Below are 27,996 nucleotides of genomic sequence, written 5' to 3' on the forward strand. Positions count from 1 at the left end.
AATTAAGTGAAATTAAAAGTATATGAGTTAATAAGTAATTACGAGGATTCGATTATACTTGTTTATATAAATTTACACTTATGTTTAAATTAATAAAGTTCAAATTATATTGGGTTGTCATATCTCATCAATCGACGTTCTATTGGACCTCACTCCATTTACCATCAGGTGCAGTTTGGTCATTTTGCGATGCCCGTATATAAAAGCGGGATCTCTATACGCCGCCTTATTAACCGATTGCCGAAAGAGAGTAAAGTTTTTTCGGTTTGTGCCCTTTGCAACCACGAGACTCTTCGAAGCGCGAATCCGTGTGTCGCTGGCACCGCCTAAGACCGCCACTGGCACTGAATAATTAGCCTCTTTAAAAAGCCATTTGGTTTTATGACCTACTTCGCATTTCAACAGAGCAATTTATCATTACAAATGATCTATTGGTCCCATCATACTTCGTAGATATAACGCTACTTCTTTTGCTTTTTTATAACTTTCGAATACTAGAAAAATTCTACTTTTAATGGGATGTGTACCTACGTGCTTATTAGCCTTAGGGGTTGATATACTTTATCATTTAATAAGAAGAAACATCTTTTCTCCTTCATACGTCATAGTTTTTATCTTTTCTGTTTGTCAGAATTGCCTATTTCTCTTCAGTGAAACGTGTGGGAAATAAGATCATTTGCGTCCTAGACACGTTTCGTTATAATCATTCGGTCTTTTTGTAATGGACTTGCAATTGCGAAATAAGCATCATGAATGTCTTTCAAATACTGTTAATTAAATATACCCAGGTTCTTATTGTAATAGTAAAAGTAATGGTAACCTATATGGTAATGGATATGCACACTGAAAAATATATTTGGCACAAAATTTGCCCAGGTGCAAGTTCCATCCGTTTAATCTCTAGAGATGGTAAAAAACGAGCAAATGATTTTTCAATTGTTTGGCATAATCGCAGATCTGAATTTAAGTAATCTGTTATTAAAAACAATTTTATTCATTTGGTTACATCATTTTCTCAATTGTCTCCATCCAATAAACCTCTAGAACAAGAGGCAAAGTAAACAATATTGCTACAAGTTGTATACATTTCTAAACATATTATTAAATCACGTAAGTAAATGAACGTTGCCTATTGATTTAATAGCCTAGAAAAATGGTGACCTGATTCCCTATTTCCGCCTTGACCTGAAGGAATTTAGAATAAATTTGTATTTCGTTTAACGCCGCACCATGCTTATGGAAACGTAAATTAGTTTCCCAACGTTCTATATTTTGTAACGCGGACCGCGAAGGAGGAAGATGAGATATTTCATCATAGCCTCGATAAAATGGTTCAATATTTTTTCTGACGTCTTTTAATCAATTTAAAAATAGAGTCACTTTTTTTTACGTTTAAAAATAGAAAGCCATTATAAGCTTTTATATCTTTATAAAAAAAAATAAGTAGGTCCTTCCACACTTATTTTTTCGATTTCATAAATATTAACTACTAAACAACGTTTGGTTAGCAAAAGATATACTTAACTGATACTGCTGTATAGAAGTTTTTATGTAAGTACTATGCGTTATAGTGCACTATATAAGCCGAAAGGGTAGTGCATGGTGGTCCAATTCCTATGTCGGGAAATAGTACAACAGAAACAGGTCAGGGGATCTTTTGTGTAAGTTTATCGATTCGAAAAAATATTTTTGCACTTACCTCGGGGTGAAAGGGGTCAGACTTTATCAAACCCATATACGTTTATGAAACCTTTAACTTTTATATTTTATAATCACTATAGTTAATAGCTATTGCTTACAGATTCTTCTGCGTCTAAGTTGTTATAAAATAAAATAGTTACAGAAACACCAAATTACCAGAATTAAAAAATAGTATTAAATCCTCAACGTAACCATAGCTTATGTTAGCAAAGATTAGACTAATTATTCAATGGCTTACCTGATTGTATATTACTGTTCCGTAAAGGAAATCATGAGGAAGTTGGCCTCAGGCAATGGCATTCTCAAGGGGTGGCGAGAACGAAACGGAACTATGTTCGGCAATCAGGTAAAAAGGCCTCGTAAAGATCTGTCACCCAAAGCTTCGCAATAATTAAGGCCGCTACTAGCCATAAAATAATTGAATAATAGAGTTAGCCCAGCTATAATTTTATTAAGAAACGCGTGAGCATAATAGTACCACATGTCAGTTTTCTCGTAGACGATGGTACCACTCTAGTTCAGTTAGCATTACCGTTGAGCCTGAAGATGAAACTGTCTTCAATCACCACGTTGTATTCTACCTATACAGCGTGGTAATGGTGCAAGCGTTATGAGCACCTTTGCGCCAGGCATGGTGCGTTGCGGCCTCTTCGATTAGGTTTAAGAGAAACGTTTACAATTATGTTAAAAATTTGTCAAAATTGTAATAACTATTTGTGTAATTAATCAACAAATTAATATATATTATGTGTTCAATTTAGTTATACTAATAATTAATTTATGGTTTAGTTATCGTGCAATTAAACTATAAATTGCATTATGACTGTATATATTTTGTGATTACACAGTTGCAAACGACTTTAGTTAGTAAAAAGGTATTTTTTTATCATCCGAAAAGGAAATAAAAGAAATACTAAAGTTTATAAAACCATTTTTATATTTAGAAGAAGTATTCAGTAGATTCACACCGGAAGTAAAGGTTACAGGCAGGATATCACATTGAACATTTATATTAAAACATTTTATAATATTAAATACCATATCCATCGAACACCTACAGAATTCATAATTAAAAATATTTTTCTTTTATACATAAACTACGTCTTTACCATTTTTTCCATCAATTCATAGAAGATATATTTCATAAATTCTCTCTCAATCTTTTCCAGCCCTACACAAATGACTTACGATTTACAAAGGTACTTATTCACTTACTGTTATTACAATTCCTGTGTTAAATATATAATAGATTATTAAGATTTATTCGAATAAGTGAATAAATGCCTTGTTTTATTTAAATTCTACGGGATATTTAATTATCTCATCATAATAAATACTTATAAAGTAAAAAAAAGACACAAAAAGTTATTAAAAAGCAACTGATTACAAATATGTTTGAGCTTTTGTTTACTCTTTGTGCTGTAGTTTGAGATAATGGAAATAAAGATTACCTTTATTATAAAATTCTATTCGTATTCTATTTGTTATAGAAAAAGTTAAAAAAGTAATACAATTGCCATCAAAAAGTCTGAGAATATTTTTTTATAAAATCAGCCATATATTGGACATAGATCGTTATTATTTAATATATGTGGTTTAACTGCATTAATTACTGATTAAAGCTTCGGAAATCTACGAAAGAAATATGACTAAGCCTATTAAAATGGCGGCACGAAAAATTATTACAAATGTTTTTAATGAAACAATCTGATAAATTTTAAAATGGAACAAAAATTGTTTGACGGCTTACGCCGCCGTTGCGTCGCGTCGGTAGAAACTTGCAAAATAAGCTTGAATATGCAGCCAGGTGACCTTTATAAATGATGAGGTACACCTTCAGATTTTCTAATCTAAAATGTATTATTAAATACACACTTATTACTATAAGCGTCATCAACACCGATCACATAACACCATGTTACACCGTTTTAGGGACACTAATCAGGTATTATTCATAACTACGTCACACTATGTGTATAATTCGAATTTCCAACTTACTGATGTTATCCTATAAGCACTTCTATCAATTCTGTGTTTGCAAATGACGCTACATCACGATATTTCATATTGATTGCAGCGTCGTCACGGTCTCTGGAACAATTGCCTTTCCATATGTGACGTAATGATAAGTAATCCCTTAGGAAGACTAACATTCTAACGAAAAAACGAAGTACACTAAGAAGTTCGATTTTATATAGCTTGCATAGATCTTTGGTCTTGAGAAAATCTGTATAACGTGCTCACAGATATGTTTTATACATTAATAATACAGCCTTACGTCATATTGTGATTAATGAATACATCTACAAATAAATAAGAAGTAATCAAAGTCTAAGATCCTCACAGAAAACATTTACTTCGAAGTCAAGAAGGTTCTTTAATAACATTCATATTACATCAAAGCTCCTTTAACAAAATAAAGATGAAAGAACTCCGCAAGACGACCTGAACGCTCTTTCAAAGGACATCAATTACTACGTGCTCTCGAAAGTGAGTTGTGATCGGGTTAACGCTTGGTGAAAGGGTTGTTTCGGGCGGTGCTGCGAGCGGCGGCGGCTGCGGCCGTTTGCGTACAGTTGCAAAGCGCGTCGAACATGCGCAGGACGAAACCGCGAGCTCGTCCCAATCGCCGCTTCAAATTGCCTGTAACAAATAGTAGGGGCCATTATTAATATGCTAGCGGCGTTGCCAAATCTCCATGCGAGGCGTAGCGTTCCCAATTGAATTCGAAACTTTCTGTTTTGTCACTTCGCCGAGCAAACAATTGAGTTACGGTGAAAAAAATGTATTTCAATATTGCTACGTTTATTACGTTGGATTTAATATTACCTTTGTTAGTACTACTGCTAGACTGAATACATATCCTTTGCTACAATACAGATGTAGAATATCAAAATATTACTTATTTCAATGCTTTATAGCCGACACCTTTGCTGATCGTCAAACAAAACAATATTTTTCCTAAAAATAAACTATTGCAAGTATCTTTAAACAAACTTGTCATGTTTCTAAGAACATTTACCAACGAATTCCACACCTGTATTATATCAACAGATTTAACGAAGGGTGGCAAGAAAGACGATATTGGAGTCTAACCATTACGAGAGATACAAGTCCATTTCCTCACGTTACTTTGAATATAGTATAATGTGTTTTAAAAGGTCTTGGTATTAAAGAGGCAAAGGTTAAGTATAATTTCAGCCTTAAGCATTACAGGCAAATCTTATAAATTCCGAGATAAGTGAGTCAATGTCGGTGCCTGTGACCTAGAAGAAGACGAGATCTGAATACATAAAGACTCATGCGATGTCATACCTAAACCTACCTATTTTTTTTATTGCTTTAAATGACGAGACGAGCTTGCCGTTCGCCTGATGGTAAGCGATAGAACCGCCCATAAACAATAGAAACACCATCCAACACCTTGAATTACAAAGTATTGTTTGGTATGCCACTGCGCTATCCTGAGACATGAAGTGTTAAGTCTTATTATGTCCAGTTGTTACACTGGCTATAATGTCCTTCAAATCGGAACACAACAGTGACTACACACGGCTGCTTGGCAGCAGAAAAAGAAGTTACGGTGATACCTACCCAGACGGACTCTCGCATATGAGAGACCTACCACCAGTAGTTATGATAATATGATTATGTTATGAATCTACTGGATTCGCACTATCAGCCGTTTTCAATAATCGATCCCAATCTCAATTATCAATCCGATTACGAGAATAAATCAATTAAAGTAGGTCATTTGTAAGCATGTTAAAAAGCAGTTTATTTTTGGTCTATTTTTGAGATAGATTGAGAAAACCGGTTGGGATCGATTATTGAAAATGGCGGTAAATCATAATAGTGTTATGTTAAATACCTTTATATGTATATGAACTTAGTAAACATGAACTGCTTGGGGAATTTGTACCTTATATACTTAGGCATAGGTAGACCCTTTCATTAGTTTTTCATATAATTTGTACATTTCTAGACAGCTCTTGGAGTTTATTGACAACGCCTACGACCAGCAATCTCATACTATTTACAGTAAACATATTTCTTTTTTATTCTTCTGTATAAAACTGAGAAACCTCACAACACTCGGACGGACACGATCGCCTTAAAAGCATTACATAGTTTTCTAAGAGCAAGAAATGGAAGAGCGCTGTTCTAATTCCTGTCCGCTCTTGTTGTCTTTTGTTATAGAAACGACGTTTAAATTACTTTATACTTCGCTAAAAGGTTTGTCAGCTATGCTATAAGTAGTCTAGCATATTATTAAACGGTATTATAATATATTTTTTCCCTTTAAATTCAGGTTCAAAATTATAAAGTTACTAGTCGATGTTTGTGGCTTTGATTGCCTAAAACATCTTTTACATAATCAAATTCACACAATTTGCTTTTCGGGTATAAAATTTGCATATAATTTGCTGATTCCATTAGGTACAGGGTATAACTTTGTGCCGAAATTCCAAATAGGTTCATCGGTTTCATTCATGTGCGATACGCATCCAAATATCTTTCCAAAGTTTAATATACTACTTATTACTTGTATAATTTCGAGTACGTAAGTTATGAAAATAACTGCTAAGTAATTGCTGTTAGCCTAAACACCTTATCTACGCAATGTAATAAGTACCTATTGCTTCATAACATTAATTTTATTTCAAGCGCTAATTTGAGTTTGAGAACAAATAATTTGAGTTTGAGTACTTTATTTTTTTTAATTCGAAGTTATTGTACTACAATAAATATAAAATTGAGATTATAAAAATATGTGAAGATTGCGATTTTCTAATCAACAACGAACGCCATATACTTAAATCTAAATAGCGTATCTCTACATATGTATTTTGGTAGCCAATAGGGGGTGGAACGGAGAGCCGAGACGAATGTCCGCAGGTCAAAACCCAAGGACACACACCGTAGACGTTTCTGAAATTATGTGTGTATTCTTTGTGAATTATCGTTTGCATTAACGGTGAAAGAAAACATCTTGAAGAAAACTACAAACATGAGAAATTTTTAGTAAAGTGTACCAATCCGCACTAGGCCAGCGTGGTGTATGGACTCAGGCCTAATCCCTCTCAGTAGTAGAGGAGGCCCGTGCCCAACAGTGAGATAGTATATAATACAGGGCTTATATTATTATCAGGTATTTTAAGGAAATAATTGCAACCCTGCATCATGTAAGATCTTATGAGGTATTTAGAAGTATTAGACTAAACTGTTGTTTTTAGATTTGGGTTCAACAACTCCAAGAAAATACATAATCTATACTAATATATAAAGCTGAAGATTTTGTTTGTTTCGTACACGCAAATCCCAGGAACTACTAAACCGATTTTGATTTTTTTTTTACTAATAGGAAGCTACACGACTCATGTGTGATCTAGGCTAATTTTATCCCGGGAAAATATTTATCTTAGAAAAACCTTTCACGTTGCGGACCTGTTATTCATAATAATATAATAAATTCAGCCCTGTATAGGCTTTAGTCCACCCCGCTGGCCTAGTGCAGATTGGTAGACTTCACACACCTTCGAAATTCCTATAGAGAACTTCTTAGATGTACAGGTTTCCTCGTGATGTTTTCCTTCACCGTTAAAGCGAACGATAAATTCACAAAGAATACACACATGATTTTTTAGAAAAGTCAGAGGTGTGCGCCCTTGGCATTTGAACCTGCGGACATTCATCTTGGCAGTCCGTTCCACACCCAACTAGACTATAGCCGCTTTAAAGTTATTCATATTATGTGTGAAATAAATAAAGACAAAATCCATATTTTTTAAATTACATAGCGAACGATTTGGAACGGTAAATAACAGCGACTAAAAACTTTAGTATATAAACATATCTCCAGCAGAATTTCCTTCAACTTTCCGGTAAATTTTATTATTCTTATACAAAGTTACATAATGCCGTGACTATCGCCATTTTCTCGTATACCATATATCAAAGACACTATTTTGTCACGGCATACTGATTCTTTGACAAGGGGAGCGCCCTTCGGTATCGATTTTAGTCCCAAACAGACGGTCGTTGTACCTTTCAGACTTATAATTATAGCTACTTGTATAACGGTTTGTTAATTAAAAGGGTTATATAGATGATCCATTGAAGAGAATGAGGAATTAAGACAGAATAGTAAACGCAATAAGTACGATTTATTTTTATTTCTTCAGATTTTAGTGTAGTTTTTATTTTTGCCTTCTAATGTTATTCTTTTCAAAAACAAATGAATTGCTAGCCTTTGCTTCGGGTTCCTCTGCATGAAAGAGTTTTCCGGGGTAAAAATCCCGCTATATATTTCTCCTGGATAGAAAGAAGCTACATTTCCTTCTCAGAGTCTCAAACTATCTCCATTCTAAATTTCATCCAAGTCCATTGGGTAGTTTTGAAGTTTATCGCGTTCAGACAGGCAGACAGATGCGATTTTTTTTAAGACCAACATTACCGTCTTACATGATTGTTGCGTAAATTTGACTGTTTAAATAGGGTATGCAACGGCTTTTGTAACATTTTTCGTTGATGCTCCGCTCCTATTGGTCATAGCGTGATGTTAATACGAAAAAATATTTTCGTATTAACATCACGCTATGACCAATAGGAGCGGAGCATCAACGAAAAATGTTACAAAAGCCGCAAAAAAAGCGGCGATAGCCTAGTTGGGTGTGGAACGGACTGCGAGACGAATGTCCGCGGGTTCAAATCCCAAGGGCACACAACTCTGACTTTTCTAAAAAAACATGTGTGTATTCTTTGTGAATTTATCGTTCGCTTTAACGGTGAAGGAAAACATCGTGAGGAAACCTGCACATCTGAGAAGTTCTCTATGGGAATTTCGAAGGTGTGTGAAGTCTACCAATCCGCACTAGGCCAGCGTGGTGGACTAAGGCCTAATCCCTCTCAGTAGTAGAGGAGGCCCGTGCTCAGCAGTGGGCAAGTATATAATACAGGGCTGATATTATTATTATTATTATTATTTTTTCATTTGAACCAATAGTTTTTCAGATTACCGCGTTTAAAGACACAAACACTTCAGCTTTATATAATAGTAAGTATAGATAGAAGAACTATTTTAAATAAGTATATGTTAATAATGTTTATTTGAACAAACATTACGATTTGCAAACAATAGAATTAATGATCTCAGAATACCAAGTAACAATGTACCTAAAACAAAATTAATTATTAAAATAACTTCTTTATAAAGTTACTCAATTTTGTAAGAAATATCATATATTGAACGTTTTCCTTGAAATGTGTTATTAAATACCCAGACAGTCTCCGATGTTAAAAGCCATAAACAAAGATCGTTATCTCCAGTAGCTGACTTAACAAACATCTTGGTAAAGATAAACGGCGAACAAAACATTTTAAACGAAAATAATGAGGGTAACAATTAGCTTCAGACAAATACACACGTGTTAAACTCAGAAATATGTTAAGTTAATTTAGGGCTTAATATTATCACGATAAGATTTATTCAGAGCATAAAATCTAGAGGCAAAATAAAAATACAATTTTATAATTATACCTATAGGTTCCTGTATTAAAATGCCGGGTCCGATAAATTGATATTGGGTTTTTCTGGTCACTATCAGCCCGGAGTCTATTATCTATCCTTGATATGGCAATAGACTCGCTCCCCATCACATCTTGGGACTAAACATACATGGCAAATAATGGGTGGTACCTATATTTACACTACTGTCTACCGCTTCAAGGATAAAAGCATAATGTGCGTTTGTTTGTTTCAAAATTAATCCTTGCTCAGATGAACAAATCATTAGACAGATCACAACTGCTTTTTATTATAAATAAAAAATATATCCCATAACTAAATTGAAATATCACTAAATAAAGAAGTGAAACAATTGAAATTTTTATTGAATTGTGTCAAATTTAATGCAATGGCATACAACGTGCTACAAACGCAATAAAAACGAAATGTACTTTACTTATGAACGTAAGTAAAATACGCCGTAAAGACACAATCAGAGGGCGCGTATTAAAATGCAAATTTTTGGACGTGTGTATAGGCTATTAGAAGCTTAAATAATAATCACAAGGCGTGTCGACGCTCTACGTTTTCGTATACTAAAACAAAATTGCTATCCGCGTGTCCGTCATGGGCTAATCCCGTAATATAAACATTGAAATGAATAGTAAACTTTTTGAAGTTAACTTACGATTCGAAAACAATGAACTAAAAGCTTTAGTGACCATAAAACGTTAACAAGTTGGGTTTGTAGGTACACTAAAATCCTGTACTAACATCTTTATATAAAATTGTTTTGTGTTTCATAAAATTATAAAGCTTAGGGATTAACTAAGAGGTAAAGAGGTTTTGCTAACTTCAAATGGAGTTAGTAATGTAATTAGGTACCTACTGTCGCGTTCCGTTGCTAACTTTGGCCCGCTTTGGTGACATCATTCTAGTAAATGCAATTACGGGAATGGCATCATCCTTAATGGTTTCCTGTTCAAAATATAGCTATCCGTCTATAATCTATCTGACTCTCAATATAAAGAAATTATTTATACAGATATTAAAAAGGTAGGTTAATTCTAACTCTGTTTTCGATTCTAAAAATTGTTTCAATGATAAAAGCAACAGTATTCTTGAATAACACAAGGTATCTATTCAAATGAAAAATATAGCATATTTCCCTAAAATGCAAAAGCGCTGCCAACTAGTTCACCGACTCAGCCGTTGTATATGTCCTCTGATGTGATAGGAGTCAAGTCCTTATCGACCATAAATCCTCATCCTGAAGAAACCAGTTCTCTACACATTAACACAATTTTGCGCTTCTGCTGAGAACCAAGAGCTTCCCGAATACTTACATTATTTTTTCGAAATACTATTTTCACACAAAGATTCTCCCAGACGATTGACGTCATACAGGCGCCTTATTACAAAAATTAAGCCAATTACATTCCACAACATACTTGAAAAAGTTTCTCGCCAACCCCAAATAGTATGACGCACAATGAGAGAACAGAGAAAGAGTGGAAGAAGTGAAAATATAAAATCAAATAGGTCAACGAGATTAGAAAAGAATTTCGCTAAATAAAATCGAAAACATCTATGCGATGAAACAATCTGATTAACCCATCGTAATTTTGTTACGTGGATGCTGCAAATCTGATTTTCGATAGGACGGGTTTTCCAGCTGAATTTTGCATCGGGGATTAGATTACTGACGTACACAAAAAATAAGTTATAGATATGTCATATTCAGTATAGTTTGATATAATGTACACATATCACGGCTTTAATCCTAAATGGGTAGGCAAAGGTGCAAGTAGGGCACCGACTGTTCGCCAGTGTGTTCCGTTCCATGATATGGTAGAGAGCGAGATATAATATTAAGTAAAATATTTTGTAGAAAATACACGTGTAAGGGTAAAAATACAATGTCATTACGCTTCGTGCGTCTTCTAACGACCAAATGGCAGTCTTCTGAGAGGTTTATTACCGCTTTGTTCTATCGACAGAGTGTTTCGTAAGAATGACTGTGAAGCGAGAGGTTTCGGGTTACATGCCCGGATCGGGAATTAAATTATGTGGCGTTTGTCAGGACGTGACGCCGGGCATTCAGTCAAAAGCGCGCTGTGCCGAACTCTGGCTGAAGTTGGTTATAAGTAAAATTTAAAATGTTTGACCATGTCTTGTGCCGATATGAATATTTGAAATAACAAAGTACCTACATAATATTATTGTATTACACTGACAACGTACACGGGAATCGTAAATAATTTACGTTCCGTTTTATAGCAAACATTGGTTTATAGTCTGCAAACGTGTAAACGGAACGAATCCGCGTTTTTATTCCCTTCACAAGAAATTTACGGTGCTTCCATATTGCGATCAGTAAATATACCACTGTAGTACATACCTACCTGCTACTGTGATAAAATAAGACCTCTAGATCACTGTTTGATAACAGCTAAGCATGCCAAGGTTGCTCGGTCATATCTCTCCGTTATGTCATTTTCTTAAGTACTTAGGCCATAGGCAGATAATATTACAATATTAAAGTCATGCATATAACAATGTGCTCTTATTACGTGTTTCGGACTCTACACTGAACGCTACAATATCCTCTTAAAACGATTTTAGATTGAACTCTATACTGTATTGTTGGGTTATGGCTATATTTAAATAAAATTGAGTAAGATTTATTGAATTCATATTTATTAATGCGTACGCTAAACAAACTGTTCAATATATTTTACACACAGAAAACGATTACAAGGACACCTTTAGATTCACAATATTTATTAAGTGCGTTTATAAAGACTGTATACAGACCTTTAAATGTATCTTTATTCAAAATGTATTTTAGAATATCCTCTAAAAAGATGGTGGTTGCTCTGAAAATGTCCATTGTTAGACCGATAACACAAGTAGAATACGAGAATATTCGAGAGACAGTCCGTCCAAATAATTAACATCTGCTACTTTCAAAGTGTGGTATAAAGCATAGCACAACTGAGAAGTTTCATAAAACTATTCACTGAATCCCAAAAGTTTCAATTACAAGATGATTGTTCTCCATGTTTGCCGCGTTCAAACTTTACCGCGTCCTGGTTCCCAACAACAGAGCTCATTAAAATTAGTTGAATGCCATTACCTTTATTTATATGTGTACTAGCTTTTGCCCGCGGCTCCGCTCGCATTATAAAGTTTTTCGGGCTAAAGTTTCCTGTTATAAAAGTCACGCTATTTATTTTTCCCGGGAGCCTATGTCCTTCCCAGGGTCTCAAACTGGCTCCATACCAAATTTTATCTTAATACGTTGGGTAGTTTTTGAGTTTAACACGTTCATGCAGACAGATGCAACGGGGGACTTTGTTTTATAATATATTTTTGTAGAACTTTTTAAGAGGAACGATCCCGTCATATATCATTGTTGCATAACTTTAACCGTTTACGCAGTGCACGCAACGGAAGCTCCCAAAACTAATTAATTTTCCCCGTTTTTGCAACATGTTTCATTACTGCTCCGCTCCTATTGGTCATAGCGTGATGATATATAGTCTATAGCATTCGAGGAATAAAGGGCTATCCAACACAAAAAGAATTTTTCAATTCGAACTGGTAGTTCCTGAGATTAGCCATTACTGCTCCGCTCCTTTTGGGTATAGCGTGATGATATATAGCCTATAGCACTCGAGGAACAAACGGCTATCCAACACAAAAAGAATTTTTCAATTCGAACTGGTAGTTCCTGAGATTAGCCATTACTGCTCCGCTCCTTTTGGGTATAGCGTGATGATATATAGCCTATAGCACTCCACGAACAAAGGGCTATCCAACACAAAAAGAATTTTTCATTTTGACCCGGTAGTTCCTGAGATTAGGGCGTTCAAACAAACAAACAAACAAACAAACAAACAAACTCTTCAGCTTTATATAATAGTAATATAGATTTTGCAAAACCTAGAATCCTGAATTATATCGTAATTATTTATCGACCCGGCTATAAGGTGCAGGTAAATATTAATCGCGTTCAAATGCGATTTTCGACGCAAAACGGAAATATTTTTGAACAGAATAATAGTCTTGATTTTGCTATGCATGGAAACCTAGCAATCCGCCACACCTACTTTGTAGCAACTATGGGAAAACACAGAATAAAATAGTTCCAATCAGTTTGTCAGAAAGTATGTAATTAATAAATTTGGAAAATGTTCTTGAAATCTACTTGGTTACATAAAATAAATAATCTACCAAGTTATGTAAAACTAAAGATTTTCCTCAACTTTAAAAACAATGTGCCTCTTAATCATTTAACATACAATGAAACATAACGAATGGCTAGCACGTAGTCATTACTTTAGTTATTTAAAACAGGTTGTTAGTGGAATCAGCGAACCATTCATATCTCCATGATACACAATAGAATAGAACTATTCGTACGCGTATAACTATTTCTATGTTATTTATATTATAAATATCGACGATCTTTAGATATATTTAATATGACGAGTTGGGCAGTGATCGTTATTTTTTCTGCCCAGCACCAGTGTGCCCGATATTGCGAGAGATTCGCACCCTATCACATCATGGGGCGGAGTACATATGGCGCAATTGGATGCTACAGTTGCAACTCCGCCTACTCCTTCAGAGATAAAGGCGTAATAGGTTTTTCATATGATTATTTGCGTTACCTATGTAAATATAATAATAAATGTATATATGTACGAGCTGGCAAGAGAGAATTACTTTTTACTTATGCGAACCTAGTATTTTCGTACCAAGCGCGGAATGTCGCAAAGTTTTCAATTTAATGAAAACTTAACCGTTAAGTAGGTCACAAGACACTAACATTTTACGAATATATTTTGACAAAGTTGTAACACCCGATGCATTACAGATGAAAGAGATCTCCGCTAGAAGTTCGCCGCCTTTCCATCTATATTATAATTCTCTTTGTTGCCACTTGCCACCCATGTCAACCCTATTTTTTTTTCGCGGGGACAAACGCGTTGTCGCTACCACCACTTAGAGGGTCAATGGAATGGTTATGTTGGTTTCACCGGTCTTGCGGACTAATGTCGACACTCGGGAGTATAACATCATCCGAGTGAGCATTAGACCGAGTTCGTAACCCTTGTATACCCTACACCGGCATACCAACCAAAACCCGCGGTGGCCTTCTTCGGCGCATACGGGATGGCCCCGGGGTATCTTGTTGCACTAAGATAGCTGCTCGGAACCGTCCCAGCGTGTCCCATGTCAACCCTTTGACAGAAAAACCGGTAGAGCTTTGTACTTAAAACTTTGTATGGCTTTTTGCAACTATTTGTTATTTTTTTAGCTTTACTGGTTGCGAAATAAATTACTCTTTTTTATTTATTGTTAACAGGTAGCCTCGGTTGCGTAGTAGTAATAGGGTATTTACTGCAGTGCTGAGGTCTGGCGTTCGATCCCCAGATGGGTGAAGTGATATTGACTTTTTTCTTCATAGAATAAGCCCTAATTCTGAAATTCGTGCCTGATATGGAGATAGACTCGCCCCCTATCACGTCATGGGACGGACACGCCTAGCCTTCCGGGGATAAAAGGTGTGAGTGTGTGTGTAGGTTGGTCAATCGATGAGTGAAGAGAAAGCTGTGGATTATATACCTCGCGCAATCTTTAAAAAGGTCGACCTTTCATAGATTATGGATACACGCTGGTTACAATAATAGACTTTAATAAGGCAAATAATAAACATCAAAATTGTATCAGTATTTTGTAGAGAAACTAACCCAAGAAAGTTAAATCACAACATGAAAGCGGTCTGCTTAATTTATCGCTCTATATTCTACATTTTTCAATAATCGTAAAAAAGTTTCAAAGCTGTAAAAGCAATTTCCATAACAATTTTCACTCAGTTCGACAATTGGCAACATGCCTAAAAACAAATTTTAAAAATATATCATGGTAAAATAAGGTAAAATATTTTGAGGATACAATTTTACCCGCTAGATAATCTACGCTACTTCGAAAATTGTTCTAATAACAGATAATATCTCTCTTAACAATATATTGCATGAGAATTTCTAGAAGCGCTTTCTTTTATATTTCTACTGCAGTGACCCTACTGCAGCTGATGGTAAACAAAAAAACAGTAAAAATTGCTTGCATAAGATAGCTCTGCAAGCTTTCTTTCTGATCTAAGCCCCGTTTTCGACAGTCGCCTTTATGCTTTCCCAACAGAGGCCCAAGGGTATAAACGGTAAGGTTCCGATTTTGATTCACAGCTCCAAGTACATTTTTTTTATGAATTGGTTAGCACACCTATATTCGTAGGCAGGGGCGCAACTGATGCACCAACTTCCTGCCGTGTGTACTCCTTCCCATGATGTCCCTCTATCACCATATCGGGCACAAATTCCAACCTCCAGGCTGACACAGTAAAAAAAAACCAACATCAATTTGCTCGACCCGGGGATTGAACCTGAGATCTCAGCTGTGCAGTTGTACCGCAATACCACCACGCCACCAAGGCAGTCACCTTACTTATAATATGTAATTTTTTCTTTGACTAGCTCTACAATATAATTGAACGTGTTGTCTTAATAATGCCTTTAATAATTACGGTAACTACTCCATTACAATTACTGGAGTATAAACTATAATCAACTATAACAAGATAAATCGATATAGTTTCGGGACACGTTTGCTATATTAGACCTCATAGTTTCGTATATCATACAATATGTAGCTTCCTAAATATACACGCGAATTTCGTCTTTCAAGTTATATTCATTGGACCAAAGAGAAACGTGAAACTAATTACGGAATAGCTATTAGAGTAGAAATTATATCGGGAATCTCAGCCTATTGAACAAGTGCTTACCAATAATTGCGGTATTAAGTTATAACTAGCATTTGCTCGCAACTTGCCTCGCGTTAAATTTGTGATGAGTAGCTAAAAAGTAGCTTATGTTCTTTTCGATTCGTGCTTACTGTGTGATAAATTTCGACAAAATAATATTGGAAGTAAATATTTGTTACAACCTAGGCGTAGTTACCTACGCATTTATAATATTATCACCGTACACATGTTGTTAAAACTTGTCATAATGGCTCACGTAAGTGTCGCGTTCCGGAATTAGCCTGTGTATATCCGGTTCCAACAGGCCAGCACAACCCCCCCGAGGCAATTCTTGTGCACTTGGTCTCCACACCGAATGCACGCCCATGGATGGGGGCACATTTGCCGCGACCCTAGGCACACAGTTCGGTGTGTGTACCTCATGGTTGCTAAATACACATTAAGGCCTATAAGGGTTCGCAAACGTTTCCCCTCCCTCTCCCTTCCAACTATTCTGAGATGGCTCCATCCTTTTACTCTTCCTTCACCCTATCCCCTCCCTTCTTTCTCCCAGGCCCTGAGACCGGATAGCCGTGAGTCGCCAGTATACCGTCCACTGGCACCGACGGTGATAACGGTAGGGCCTACCAACTCCTCACAGGGACTACCGTGGTTGCTAAGCCGGGGAATCGCTTGTACACCGTTCGCAGGGTACCCCTGGTAATAATCACGGCAGATCTCCAAAAAAAAACAGGCCGGCACAATTGTGTCGATTGTCGAGGGGTAATCATCTCTCGTCAGTAGACATTCTATTGGAACCCACCCCACTTACCATCAGGTACAGTGGGATAATTTTGCCATATACGTATAAAATATATACATATATTATATATACCCTATATACATATATAATTAAAATTAGCGCTGTTAATCGAAAAGGAATTAACTTTGATGAAATAAGAAGAAAAACTTTTGAGATGAAAGCGATGAACAAACTAACTCTGAAACGAATCAAAGTAAAACGAATCAAGAGATTCAGAATTAACGAGTTTTGATTGCAATAATTTTCTTATAAAGCACTTCAAAGTTAATTATTTCTTTCTATGTAAGTTTAACGTTTTAATGAAGTCATTAGTTTGAAATGGAATATATTTAGTTACAAACTTTGATGTTAAATCTTCATTCCTAAGCCGTTGTTACTACAAGTTATTAAATAAAATAGCAACTCATAATACGATCATAAATCTTATTTAATATCTAGTAGCATCTACACTAAATAGAAGTTGAAGTGAGGGCTTGTTGCCGATCATAATCAAAATGTAGACAGTATAGAATAAATACTGTTAGGAACTGATGCGATTTTTATTTAAAAAAAAAACAAAAATTACTGAAGCGCTTTGAAAAAAAATTATGGGACAAATCTGGAGATATATTCTTTCGAATAAAAATAGAGTTTTTCAAATGTAATGTAAGTAATATTTATGATTGATAACCTCCTCCTTTCTTGAAGTCGGTTAATAAAAAGAAGTATCACTGACTACAAATATACTTTCACATATTTTACATTTTCGGCCAGCGTGGTGGACTAAGGCCTAATCCCTCTCAGTAGTAGAGGAGGCCCGTGCTCAGCAGTGGGCAAGTATATTTTAAACAAACCAAACGACCGATACGTCTGTCAATGAACAGCTGCCAGGGTCTTTCAAACGCTCAGTGTGTTTATAGCAAAAGGCGTCACAAATACCTTCACAAGAATATTTTTATACTAACAGTACTACATAAGACCCTTTCGAATATAACCTGACCCATTTACACTATTTCTGTCGATTCTACATCATTACACAATCCTACATAGCAATCCGATTTAATTCTAAGGGACCTTCTGAATGGTGGATACAATGGTATACATAAATACAGGCCCAAGAAAACCAATTGACCGTGCTCTCGTACCCATGTAGCCATTTCCTGCAGTATCCGCTTTGGGGCGGTGCCGGGCGGTCAAGATACGAGGGTTAAGTGAAGAAAACCGTTAAAGTCAAGAACGTCTACCCAACCTATTATGAAAGAAAACACTCAGTGTCTGAAGATCAATGATAATCTTCACCTTAATTTGAGTTCGAAGAAGCATTTTGCAGCCAACCTTTTGACCTTTTTTTTCAATCATCCCTGCAGTTCGCCAGAAAATGTATTATTATTTGTTTTGAAATCATGAGACGTATTGACACCTATAGACTCAAGTTATTTGAATTCTAAATATTTGGCTTCTGTACCTAAAACAACGCTGAAGTTACTTAACCTTTCATCTTTTAACAGCGGCGGCTTGCGTATTCAAATAAGGATTAAATGTTATTATGTCGACTTTAGTAACAATTTGATCAGATTTGTAGCCATTATTTAAGGTGGTTTATAATGAAGTAGGTACCGTGTAGCGGTGGCGAAACGGGAAATTTTCTGAACAGGTACTAATATTGTATGAATGCGGTATGAAAATCATTCTAATGATAAATAGATTCCACATAAATTCTAGATAAAGCGAAGTCGGTAGGAATCGGCTTATATGGACCCTTTGCCACGGCTGTGTAGATGTTATTAATAAAGAATACCTAATATTAGAATGTACTAACAATAAAGTCCAGATAAAGTTCCATAAAAAAGTACTAACTTCGATATTTATGTAAGAAACAGTCTCTCAGAATTATGTTTTGAAGAAAACGTCGTCGAAGAACCTTCATAAAAGCATATGAAGAGAAAAACAAAAATTACGAGGCAACGTTATCGCGCTATAATTTCTAGTTCTGAAGGCACTATAAAAATAAGGCAGGCTCCTCATAAAATACCTTTTATAACTTAATAGTCTATTACTATCATTATACCCGTCATAAGAGAACGTATAAACTATTGGCGATATAATTTTGTAGCAAAACGTATCTGCCTCAGTGGCGTAGTTAGTATTATGCTACTACTGCAGTGCTGAACAGTCCTGGATTTGTAAATAGGCCGTATAGGCTGCGGCCTATGAACGGTAGCCTCTTAGGGGCGGCAGATTTCAGAGGACGCTCACTCGATTTAATTAATCATTCGTTTATTTAACTTTAGTGCCTTCCATAATACAAACAAATGGAATATTTTTAAGTATTTTAGAAACCTACATACATACATAAACCTACCTACATGGGGCGACGGAAATAAAGTGGCCTACACTCATAAAAAATATAAACCCGGTACTGGAGCTGAAGACTCGGGTTACGTCTCTCAAGCGGGCAGTGATATTGCATTTTCTACTCAGTATCAGCCCAGTCTGGAATTTGTGCCCTATATGGCGATAAGCTCGCCCCCTATCACATGATAGTACGGAATACACACGGCAGAAAGATAGTGCACCAGTTGCGACTTTGCCTAACGGCTAACCCTTCGGAAATAAAAGTGAGTGTGTGTGCAAAAATAATCACCAAAGATAAAGTCTATAATGTTATGATAATCTATTTTTTTATCGTAATACATACTTATATTCAAAATTGTAGTAAATACATAGATTATTAAATTTGTTGAAGTAAAGATTATTAATTCACGGATATAAGGTTATAAGTTTTATTAACATAGGTAGGTACTATCTTAAAAATGAGATATAAAATTTTAAATACTATTTAGGTCGACAAAATATTATCATTAATAGTATGAAAATAAAGTTTCAATGAAAGCAAATTCCACTAAAATACTTAGTTTACTCATACATATCCAACGTAAACATTAAACACAGACAGAAACAAAGCTATAAGTATAAATAAAAGTTAGTAACACTGCATTTGTGACAATATTTCCCTCTAGGGACCTGATCCTTGTTATGTGCACGCCATTTTACATATTTATAAACACAACAAAGAAAGTAAAACGCATTGGAATGAGATTTATTTATTAATTCTATGCACAGAGGACATTATGTGTAACTATCGATGGCTTCCACGCATTAGATTGTAATAAAGTATAATTTTATAGAGGATCCGTTTTAATGAACAATATTCAAAAAGCATTATATTATTCTTCTGGTTATTTAAAACATTGTTCCACTGCCTAATTTAAAAAAAAAACATAATTCTAAAACATAAGTAGAAGAAAATGTTTTAATTATTTGTCAAAAGAGTAGTGTAGGTACTACATTGATCCTCAGTAAAATCATATTTTTTTATTTACGACCTGATGCTTTGGAGACATCGATAGTTTCCGTTGATTTTGGATGTTAATTGAAGTATTTAGGAATTTAAATAATTTTATGCAGTATGAATGGTGTAAAAATATTAATATGCACCAAAAATATATGAAAAAATCAACAATTAATCTTCAAAAAACATTATGATTACATTCCATTAAGTAATTATTTACCAAAATGATTATTGTATTTCCAGTTTACTAAATAATTAAAAAAAATCCAATCATGCGTTTTTATTTCAGTGACTAATAAAATTTATTGCAAAAAATATCACTATTTACAATTTTTTTTAAAACGCAAATAATAATCCTAAGCAAAATAAAGTCAAAATGATATATCGCTGTAATTTATCTAAGGTACCAAGACAGTCAACAAAGACGCTGAACGAAGAGAGCCCCAAAATTAAATTGTATCTTCATTCGGGATAAAAGAAACGACCTTTGTGAAAAACCTTTTAAGGAATCCATCGTAATGACCATTGTACCGACTTAGGTAAGTATTAAGCCGTCTTCAGAGAAAAACTTCAAAGCATTTTACGGTCTTCTTAAAAGTTTTACTTTATGGTTTCATTTTATATGATTTTAATAATTTAATAAAAAAAAAATTCTTATCTTTAAGTAAGTAATTAGTTATATCCTTCGTACGCCTTATGCTGCCCCTTATTATTCCGTTTTCTCTTATATCCATCCCATGGTTGTCTGTAAGAGATTGCCTTGTGCGATAAGACCGCCATTTGTACTTTTTTTTCTCTTTTCTTCTTACATTATTTTTATCCGTGGTGTACAATAAAGTGTAAATAAATAAATAAATAAATAAAGCCTCAAGGGCTTGGAATTTAGTGTATTGATTGCATACTGCGTCGGAGTACGTATTATTAATATATTCTTGACTAAAAACAACCCTATTTTTTTGCGAGAGGCGCGTTAAGGGGAGCTCCACGTGTAATAGGGTAAAATTAAAAAGGTATTTAAAAAATGAAATGTACAATTTATGATGTAACAGCTTGAAGTTTGTAGTGATTTTATTATAAATGTTTCCTACCAAAAATATTGTATTATAAATCCTTTTTTATTCTATTCTATTTAAAAAATCGTTTGTGAATTTTAATGCAGCCTTCATAATCACCAGGTTATCTAAGAGCCATAAAATATGTTTAAAAGGCTTCATTTATTAATAACTTACGCCATATTTAAATACAATCTCAATCTTCAATGCGATTCTGAGGATGAACCAATCAAAATAAGTCATTTGTGAACACGTCAAAAACACTTTGTTCTTATTGGTCCATTATTGAAATAGTTCGAAAGCGCTTGGGTTCGTTTATTGAAAATGGCGAATATTCGTGCGCTAATTTTCCATCAAGTTATTCGGCAATAGTCTAAACCACCAATTTCAAAAAGCGATCCAAATTGTTTATTGCTACGATTAACAAAATGGACCAATCAGAATAGAGTTTTATTGACATGCTTACAAATTACTTAATTAGATTGGTTTATTCTCGGGATCGGATCATAGATTAAGATTCGCTTATTGAAATTGAACGTTAATAAGATATTACATATGTTTAAATTTTGCAAACATACGACGAAAGAAAAATATTTTCAAGATCTATATGGATTTGTTACAAAATAAAACTTTACTTTTCAAGTTAATTGCATTTTTAATATTTTTCCCCTCTGACGTCTTTAGTCTGTCATCGTGCACTTTACATTTTATTCCAAGCATCACACTAATGTTCCATTCCCACATGTATGTAAAATTAATATTAAAATATATTTAAACACCAACATTGTCTAATGCGTGATAAATTCATAATCGGCTTTATTGCATGGACGCCGCAGCTATTACAAAATTTGCATAAAATACGCCAGGGAGAGAAAAAATATTATAATGTTAACTCCTACATACTCAGCAAAAGGCTTCGCATATTCAATTTATATAAACAATCCTCTGCTCATGAATTGTTTTGTAAATGAACAATCATTCGACGTCTAGTCTGAGTAACTTAATAAATTAATATTAAGTACCAATAGTAAGTTAACTTAGAGTTTGTCTACAAATTAGCTTCTTGCAAAAGAGATTTACTTCACTTTTTATAACTCACATACAGAATAATAAATTTAAAAGTTGTCTTTTGTCTAAAAATATTATTCTTTTCAACCAAGAAATATCATTATTCTTTATAGTGATAGATTTACCCAGAGAAGAAATGAAGAGGACTCTACATTTAAATTTTGTTTTCTTAAAAGATATTTCCAGGCTATTTTTTGCGAGGGCACACTAATTTAATCATCCAAATAATATAGTAAACGCTAGGGGACTGAAACGACACGAACCACAAACAAGCTCCTCAACTGGTAAATCTTAAATGAAATTTTCATACTTACAGGTATAATAAAACAGTGGACTAAAGCCTTTGAAATTCACGGACTCTGTTATATAAATATCATGTTAGATTTCTAAGATAAACATGAACCAAAATACACAAATACAAAATACACAAAACCATACATGTTTTTTTCTAAATCGTTACCTATAGACGTTAATCTTAACAAATATCTAAAAAAGAGCCTAATTATGAATTTTGTTACTAAAACTTGCCAGTTCTAGCAACATGTGGAGGAAATTATTGTCATAACGGTAATGAGATGTTTCCGCCGAGACAATCAATTTTATAGATTCATGTCCTGTTTAATTCTCACGTGGGTTGCCTTCGTAACGTAGTGTTACTATTTTATGATTTAAGCGCTCCACATAAGGGAGAAATATATTCCTTTCAAACTCAACGGAATCAAACCGTTTCGTTCAGAGTTTCTCAGTAAGATTTCCACTACCGGTACATTTAAGATATGAATCCCGTTCAGGGTTAGGAACCTTTCACGCTTTTATAGGTTCTGTTTAAATAATCTCTTTTAATACCATTGCGTATAAATGTCTAGAAATATTACAAATTTACAAAGATCATAAACGAGAAAGAAAATAAGAATTAGCGTATAAATTTGTTTTCTCGGCGCAATACCATAAATTATACAGACGATAAACTCTTAAGCGCGAAGATAAAACATCAGCGTAAAATTCACAGGGAAGGATAATAATTGCTTCAAAACATCAGTAATAAAATAAAAATGGTAAGTAAACTGAATCCAGAGAAATTGTTACTGCTTTATCGACATCTAATGAAGGTAATCAGACTGGATTATGAGAACTTCACTCCTCCATTAAATGTTACAAAAAGTATGACATTGAATATTGATTAATAACAAAAACATAGTGGTATCTTCACTGGTATATCAAGGTGATCTAATTGTTTAAGAAAACCCTGGGAACTAGCAACCCTGGCCATGACGTAACACTTTTATAGTAAAATAGTTGGAATACCGGCCCCTAGCAGGATAATAATGGCGACAAATCAAGTAAGTACTACTGTTTCAAGCTATGCAAGTCACAAGGCGGTGAGGTCAGCTTTTCTCATATTTCTTCTTCACTTTACTCTGTCTAAGATGAGAGAGTTCTATTAAGTACTAAATTGCGTATATGAACTATTCAGTCATTCGTATGTTCCCCTATATGAAACCAACACTGCATACTAATAGCTAGATCATCGAGGGGTCGTAATCTATAGAGCGAATTAGATCATGTAGTTGATAAAATATTTGTTAAGTCGCAAACATTGTACACACTGAAAGTCCTGGTTTAATAACTCATTTGCGTTTCGAAACCGGTCATTGCATTTGCAATTACTTCGGTTGACATGACGATTGTGACCTATATAACCCTTTTGTTTAACTTCTTGTTTTTCAACTATACAGAGTTGACCATTCAACTTTCACGTTCAGTTTCTACATACTTTTTTTTTCTTTTAATGACGAGTCGAGCTTATTGTTCGCCTGATGGTAAGCTATATGACCGCCTATTAATAATAGAAACGCCATCCAACACCTTGAATTACAAAGTATTGTTGGATATACCACTGCACTCGACATCCTAAGACATGAGATAATGTCTTATTATGTCCAGTAGTTACACAGGCTACAATGTCCTTCAAACCGGAACACAACATTGATTACACATTGCTACTAGGCGGCAGAAATAGACATTGCGGTGCTATCCAGACGGACTCTCACATATGGGAGACCTGCCACCAGTAGTTAATAATAACAGTCACTTTTACTTAATGATTTCTTATGTTTACGCGAATGTTAGACTTTGAAATTAAACTAATTTTCGGATTCTATCGCGGTTTTTTATATTTTAGTTTTTTAGAGTCCCCCCCGTGACCATGAAGGCTGCAAGGTCTTCGAAACGTCGGGAGAAAACTGAAATATAAAAAACCGCGATAGTATCCAAAAATTAGTTTAGTCACTTTTACTGTTACAAATCAAACAAAACACAAATCACGCCTTTATCCCGCAAGAAGTATGCAGAGATACAACGACGCCATCCTTTTCGACAAGTGTGTTCCTTCTCATGAGGTGATACACTTTTCCCGCCCCGGGATTTGAATCCGTGACCTTACAGCGGTGTCGTAATGCGCACGCAATACATGACTACCACCGAAGCAGTTTTACAGTTACTGATATTCAAATTAAGACGTTTGTGCTGGCGCAACTCTAATGAATTTTACTTTTGCTGTTATTTTTAGAGTTCAAGAAAGTATCTCTTAATTATTAACTTAGTAACCATAAAGAACCTCAGTCCATCCCAAGCTTTATCCTTCCAGCCCTCCAGATTCCACATTTTCATTATAGGTAATAATATCTTCAGATTGTCTCTAATAATCGTTAATAATTAATTGTCATTAAACGTCTGAGGTAGAGGTCAGCCAAATTGACTGAATTAGATTATTTGGTTGATTTTAATTTCAAACCATAAAATATACAAATTGGCTAGTAAGTTAGTTCAATGGTTACAAATTTCAATGATGAAGTTCAGCTCGAAATAGTGTACGACGTACGTATTTGTGTGAGAAAGAAAGTGTGAGCCGTGTGTCGAAAATATATTATGTGTGTTCAAATATATAAATAACTCAATTATTAAAAGTTATTCATATACCCTTGTTACAATTTCTAGTAAATGGAAGATAACCTTAAGGTATATACTTGTAAGTCCATTGTTATAAGAATATTTCAAATTCAGCCTTGAGGCGTCTGCAATATGAATTTTAAACAGGCGCTCTCTACCAGGTGACTTTATTATGCACCATTTCATGAAAACGCTTCGTCCATTTATAGAGCTTATTTCGATTGGTGTTAACTGTTTGAACTATTTGAAATTTTATATGTTTATTTTTATATGTTTCTATCTTATAAAGGAATATGGAAATTCGAATCAGGTATAATAAGCAAATTATATGCAAATATTAATAAAGTTTGACGACCTTTATCAATTACGATTTTCATGACTGTCGTTGAATCGTTTGTGAAAATGAATTAGATCAAATTAAACATTTCACGAAAGTTACAATATTTTATGGTACATGTATATGCATTTCCTCTATCCTCTGATATTACCAAAAAAGTTATGATCGCGTAATATCCGTAACCCCTTCATAAGAAGGTAAGAGATTATTGTATGTGAGGCGCTGCCCTACAGTCCGTCAATAAAATCCCTGTAAAGCTCGAACTCTCATGAAGCGTTTACAAACAAATCTCGTTCGTCAGTCCTATGACAAAGGGTATTAAATACAATTTGATCTTTTATGAAACTCAGGACGAGTACAGTTTATTAATACAGAATTAAATAAATGTTCAGAGAAAGCCGCAAAACTAAAATAAAAAGCGCGATTGAATACTCACCAGCAGCTGGGTCTTGTAATTCCTGAAACAAAGAGAAAAAGCACTTAGCGTATTAAAGATATTATGGAAAATATTCATAATTCATTTAATAATGCAGCAAGCCGGCAATTTATAAGTATAAAATTAAATTATGCAATGTTTCATGTATTTTAAATTCATTAGTAAATTCTACGTCATTAATTCGTGATTATTGTTTCTTTGCACTATTATGATATCAAGAATAGTCTGTCAAATCACAGACAAAATTACTATATAAACAGCAATAAAAACTTCTAAATTGCTTTACAAGAATTTGTGCTGATGCAAAATTAATAACTGTGGTATAGGAAATCGTAGTAGTCACGCTATCAGAAAAGCCAGTAAGAAACAAGTAAAAAAAAATCTAATAATAGCCAATCATAAAATAAAGTGAGCCTGGAGATGTAATCAAGAAACTAGATGTCTAAATATTCATTTCTAATAGAACGGTAACTATGAAACATCCATCTCTAACACGCTAATCTTGGAGTTTAAACATATAAAACTAAGTATAGACAGTTTGTATTAACAAAAAACGTTCTGCGATGGTGATGCAAACTCAGATAAAAGGTCAATTATTCAGACCGGCGCGATGGGTACGCTGCTTTTTCGTTGATGCCCTGCCAAAGCTCGACAAACGACCAAACAATCGATCAAACACTCATTGCATAAACGTATCTCACATTTTTTATCTGATAAACATAAGCCGATTGCTCACTATAATCTCATGAACATCAATACAGTTTTTAAGTAAACATCATCGTTACGATTAGCGTTTGATAAAAATTGGGAAGAGTTAACTATATCTGATGTTTTATTAACAAAACAAAATGTGTGTGGTAGAGAAAATAGTGCATTGGCAGAACTAGTGCCTATTTAAGGCTTGCAATAATTCATCACAATCGAACGATACTATACTTAGATATTGATCAAATTAACGTAACAGCTATTGAAAATGTGTAGACGCCTGAATGAAAAATGACCGTCCGATAGATTAATGAAGTGCATGCAATATTCCGAAGTCACATATCGATATCTATTAAATATTGAGTCGTGATGGACAGCGTTCTATTGGAAGAAGCCGATTGTTGCAATCTAAGGCATCACTACGGCACTTTTAACACTTACCGCCCTATCATTTCCGTTTATTCTTTCCTTACGGGGATAAATATACATTAATACTTACGAATTTACTTCTGTCTTTCTCTTTTTGTTTAAGTTCCGCCTCTTTCTTAGCTTGTTGAATAAGTTGATCAACAAATTCTGTCGCCTGACGAAGTTTCTCCGGATCGCTCTTGAAAGCGGCAACTCTCTCAGCGAGAGCTGATGCGTCGCTGTCCTGTCTCATTTTGAGTTGTTTTTTTTTTTCACCAGGTGCAAATATATTTAGTCCTACAAATGTCCGTTTTAAGGTGCACTATAATTTCTTGGATGATAATTCGTTTGTAACTAAACCGGCCATAGTTTGTCGAGTTCACTTATTTTTACGATTGTCTCGCGCGCTCCCAGGGGTGAGTTCAGTCATTATTTAGCCCTCCCTAAGGGTTGTGTTATGAGCGGCGGTACGTCTTACTCCGATGAAAGCGGCCGAGGTACTGCCTGCCGGGCTGTCGGATGCCGATCATGCGCTGACGAACGATGCCGTGCACGTCCTACCATTCGAATATTAGCTCTAATTACAATGCATGAACGCTCACGGGATCTAATCTTGCAGTTAGCTTGCAATTTCTTTTTTATCGAGCTGATAACACAGAGATTCATTAAAGGTCGTATAGTGCATCTCGCAGATTGCATTGATTTCTACATGATGATAATATTATATTTAATATGAAGTTTGGGAAATAGCTACTTACTTTAGCAATTAATTAGGTAGGAGGCAATTGAAATGTCCATTATTGGTAACGACGTATTAAATTTTCTAAAACTTTTATTTGAAACAGAAACGATGAATTTTACCATA

The 27,996-nt window shown here is 34.6% G+C and overlaps 1 protein-coding gene across 1 annotated transcript; it reads right to left on the reverse strand.

Moving 5' to 3' along the window:
- Positions 1-2,615: 2,615 nt before the first annotated feature.
- On the reverse strand, positions 2,616-27,688 carry LOC115446758. The gene is made up of 3 exons (XM_030173545.2): positions 27,223-27,688; positions 26,019-26,040; positions 2,616-4,344 (listed from the first exon to the last, which is right to left on the reverse strand). The coding sequence occupies exons 1-3, from the start codon at positions 27,382-27,384 to the stop codon at positions 4,208-4,210; spliced, it is 321 nt and encodes a 106-aa protein (XP_030029405.1). The 5' UTR covers positions 27,385-27,688; the 3' UTR covers positions 2,616-4,207.
- Between the last annotated feature and the right edge of the window lie 308 nt (positions 27,689-27,996).

The sequence above is a fragment of the Manduca sexta genome, chromosome 8, assembly GCF_014839805.1.
Source record: "Manduca sexta isolate Smith_Timp_Sample1 chromosome 8, JHU_Msex_v1.0, whole genome shotgun sequence".
In the NCBI taxonomy this organism is placed as follows: domain Eukaryota; kingdom Metazoa; phylum Arthropoda; class Insecta; order Lepidoptera; family Sphingidae; genus Manduca; species Manduca sexta.

Coding starts and splice junctions, on each gene's coding strand:
- LOC115446758 (XM_030173545.2), bottom strand. CDS start 27,384: ATGAGACAGGACAGCGACGCATCAGCTCTCGCTGAGAGAGTTGCCGCT. Junction 26,041..27,222: donor AGAAAGACAGAAGTAAATTC/GTAAGTATTAAT, acceptor TCTTTGTTTCAG/GAATTACAAGACCCAGCTGC. Junction 4,345..26,018: donor ATTACAAGACCCAGCTGCTG/GTGAGTATTCAA, acceptor TATTTGTTACAG/GCAATTTGAAGCGGCGATTG.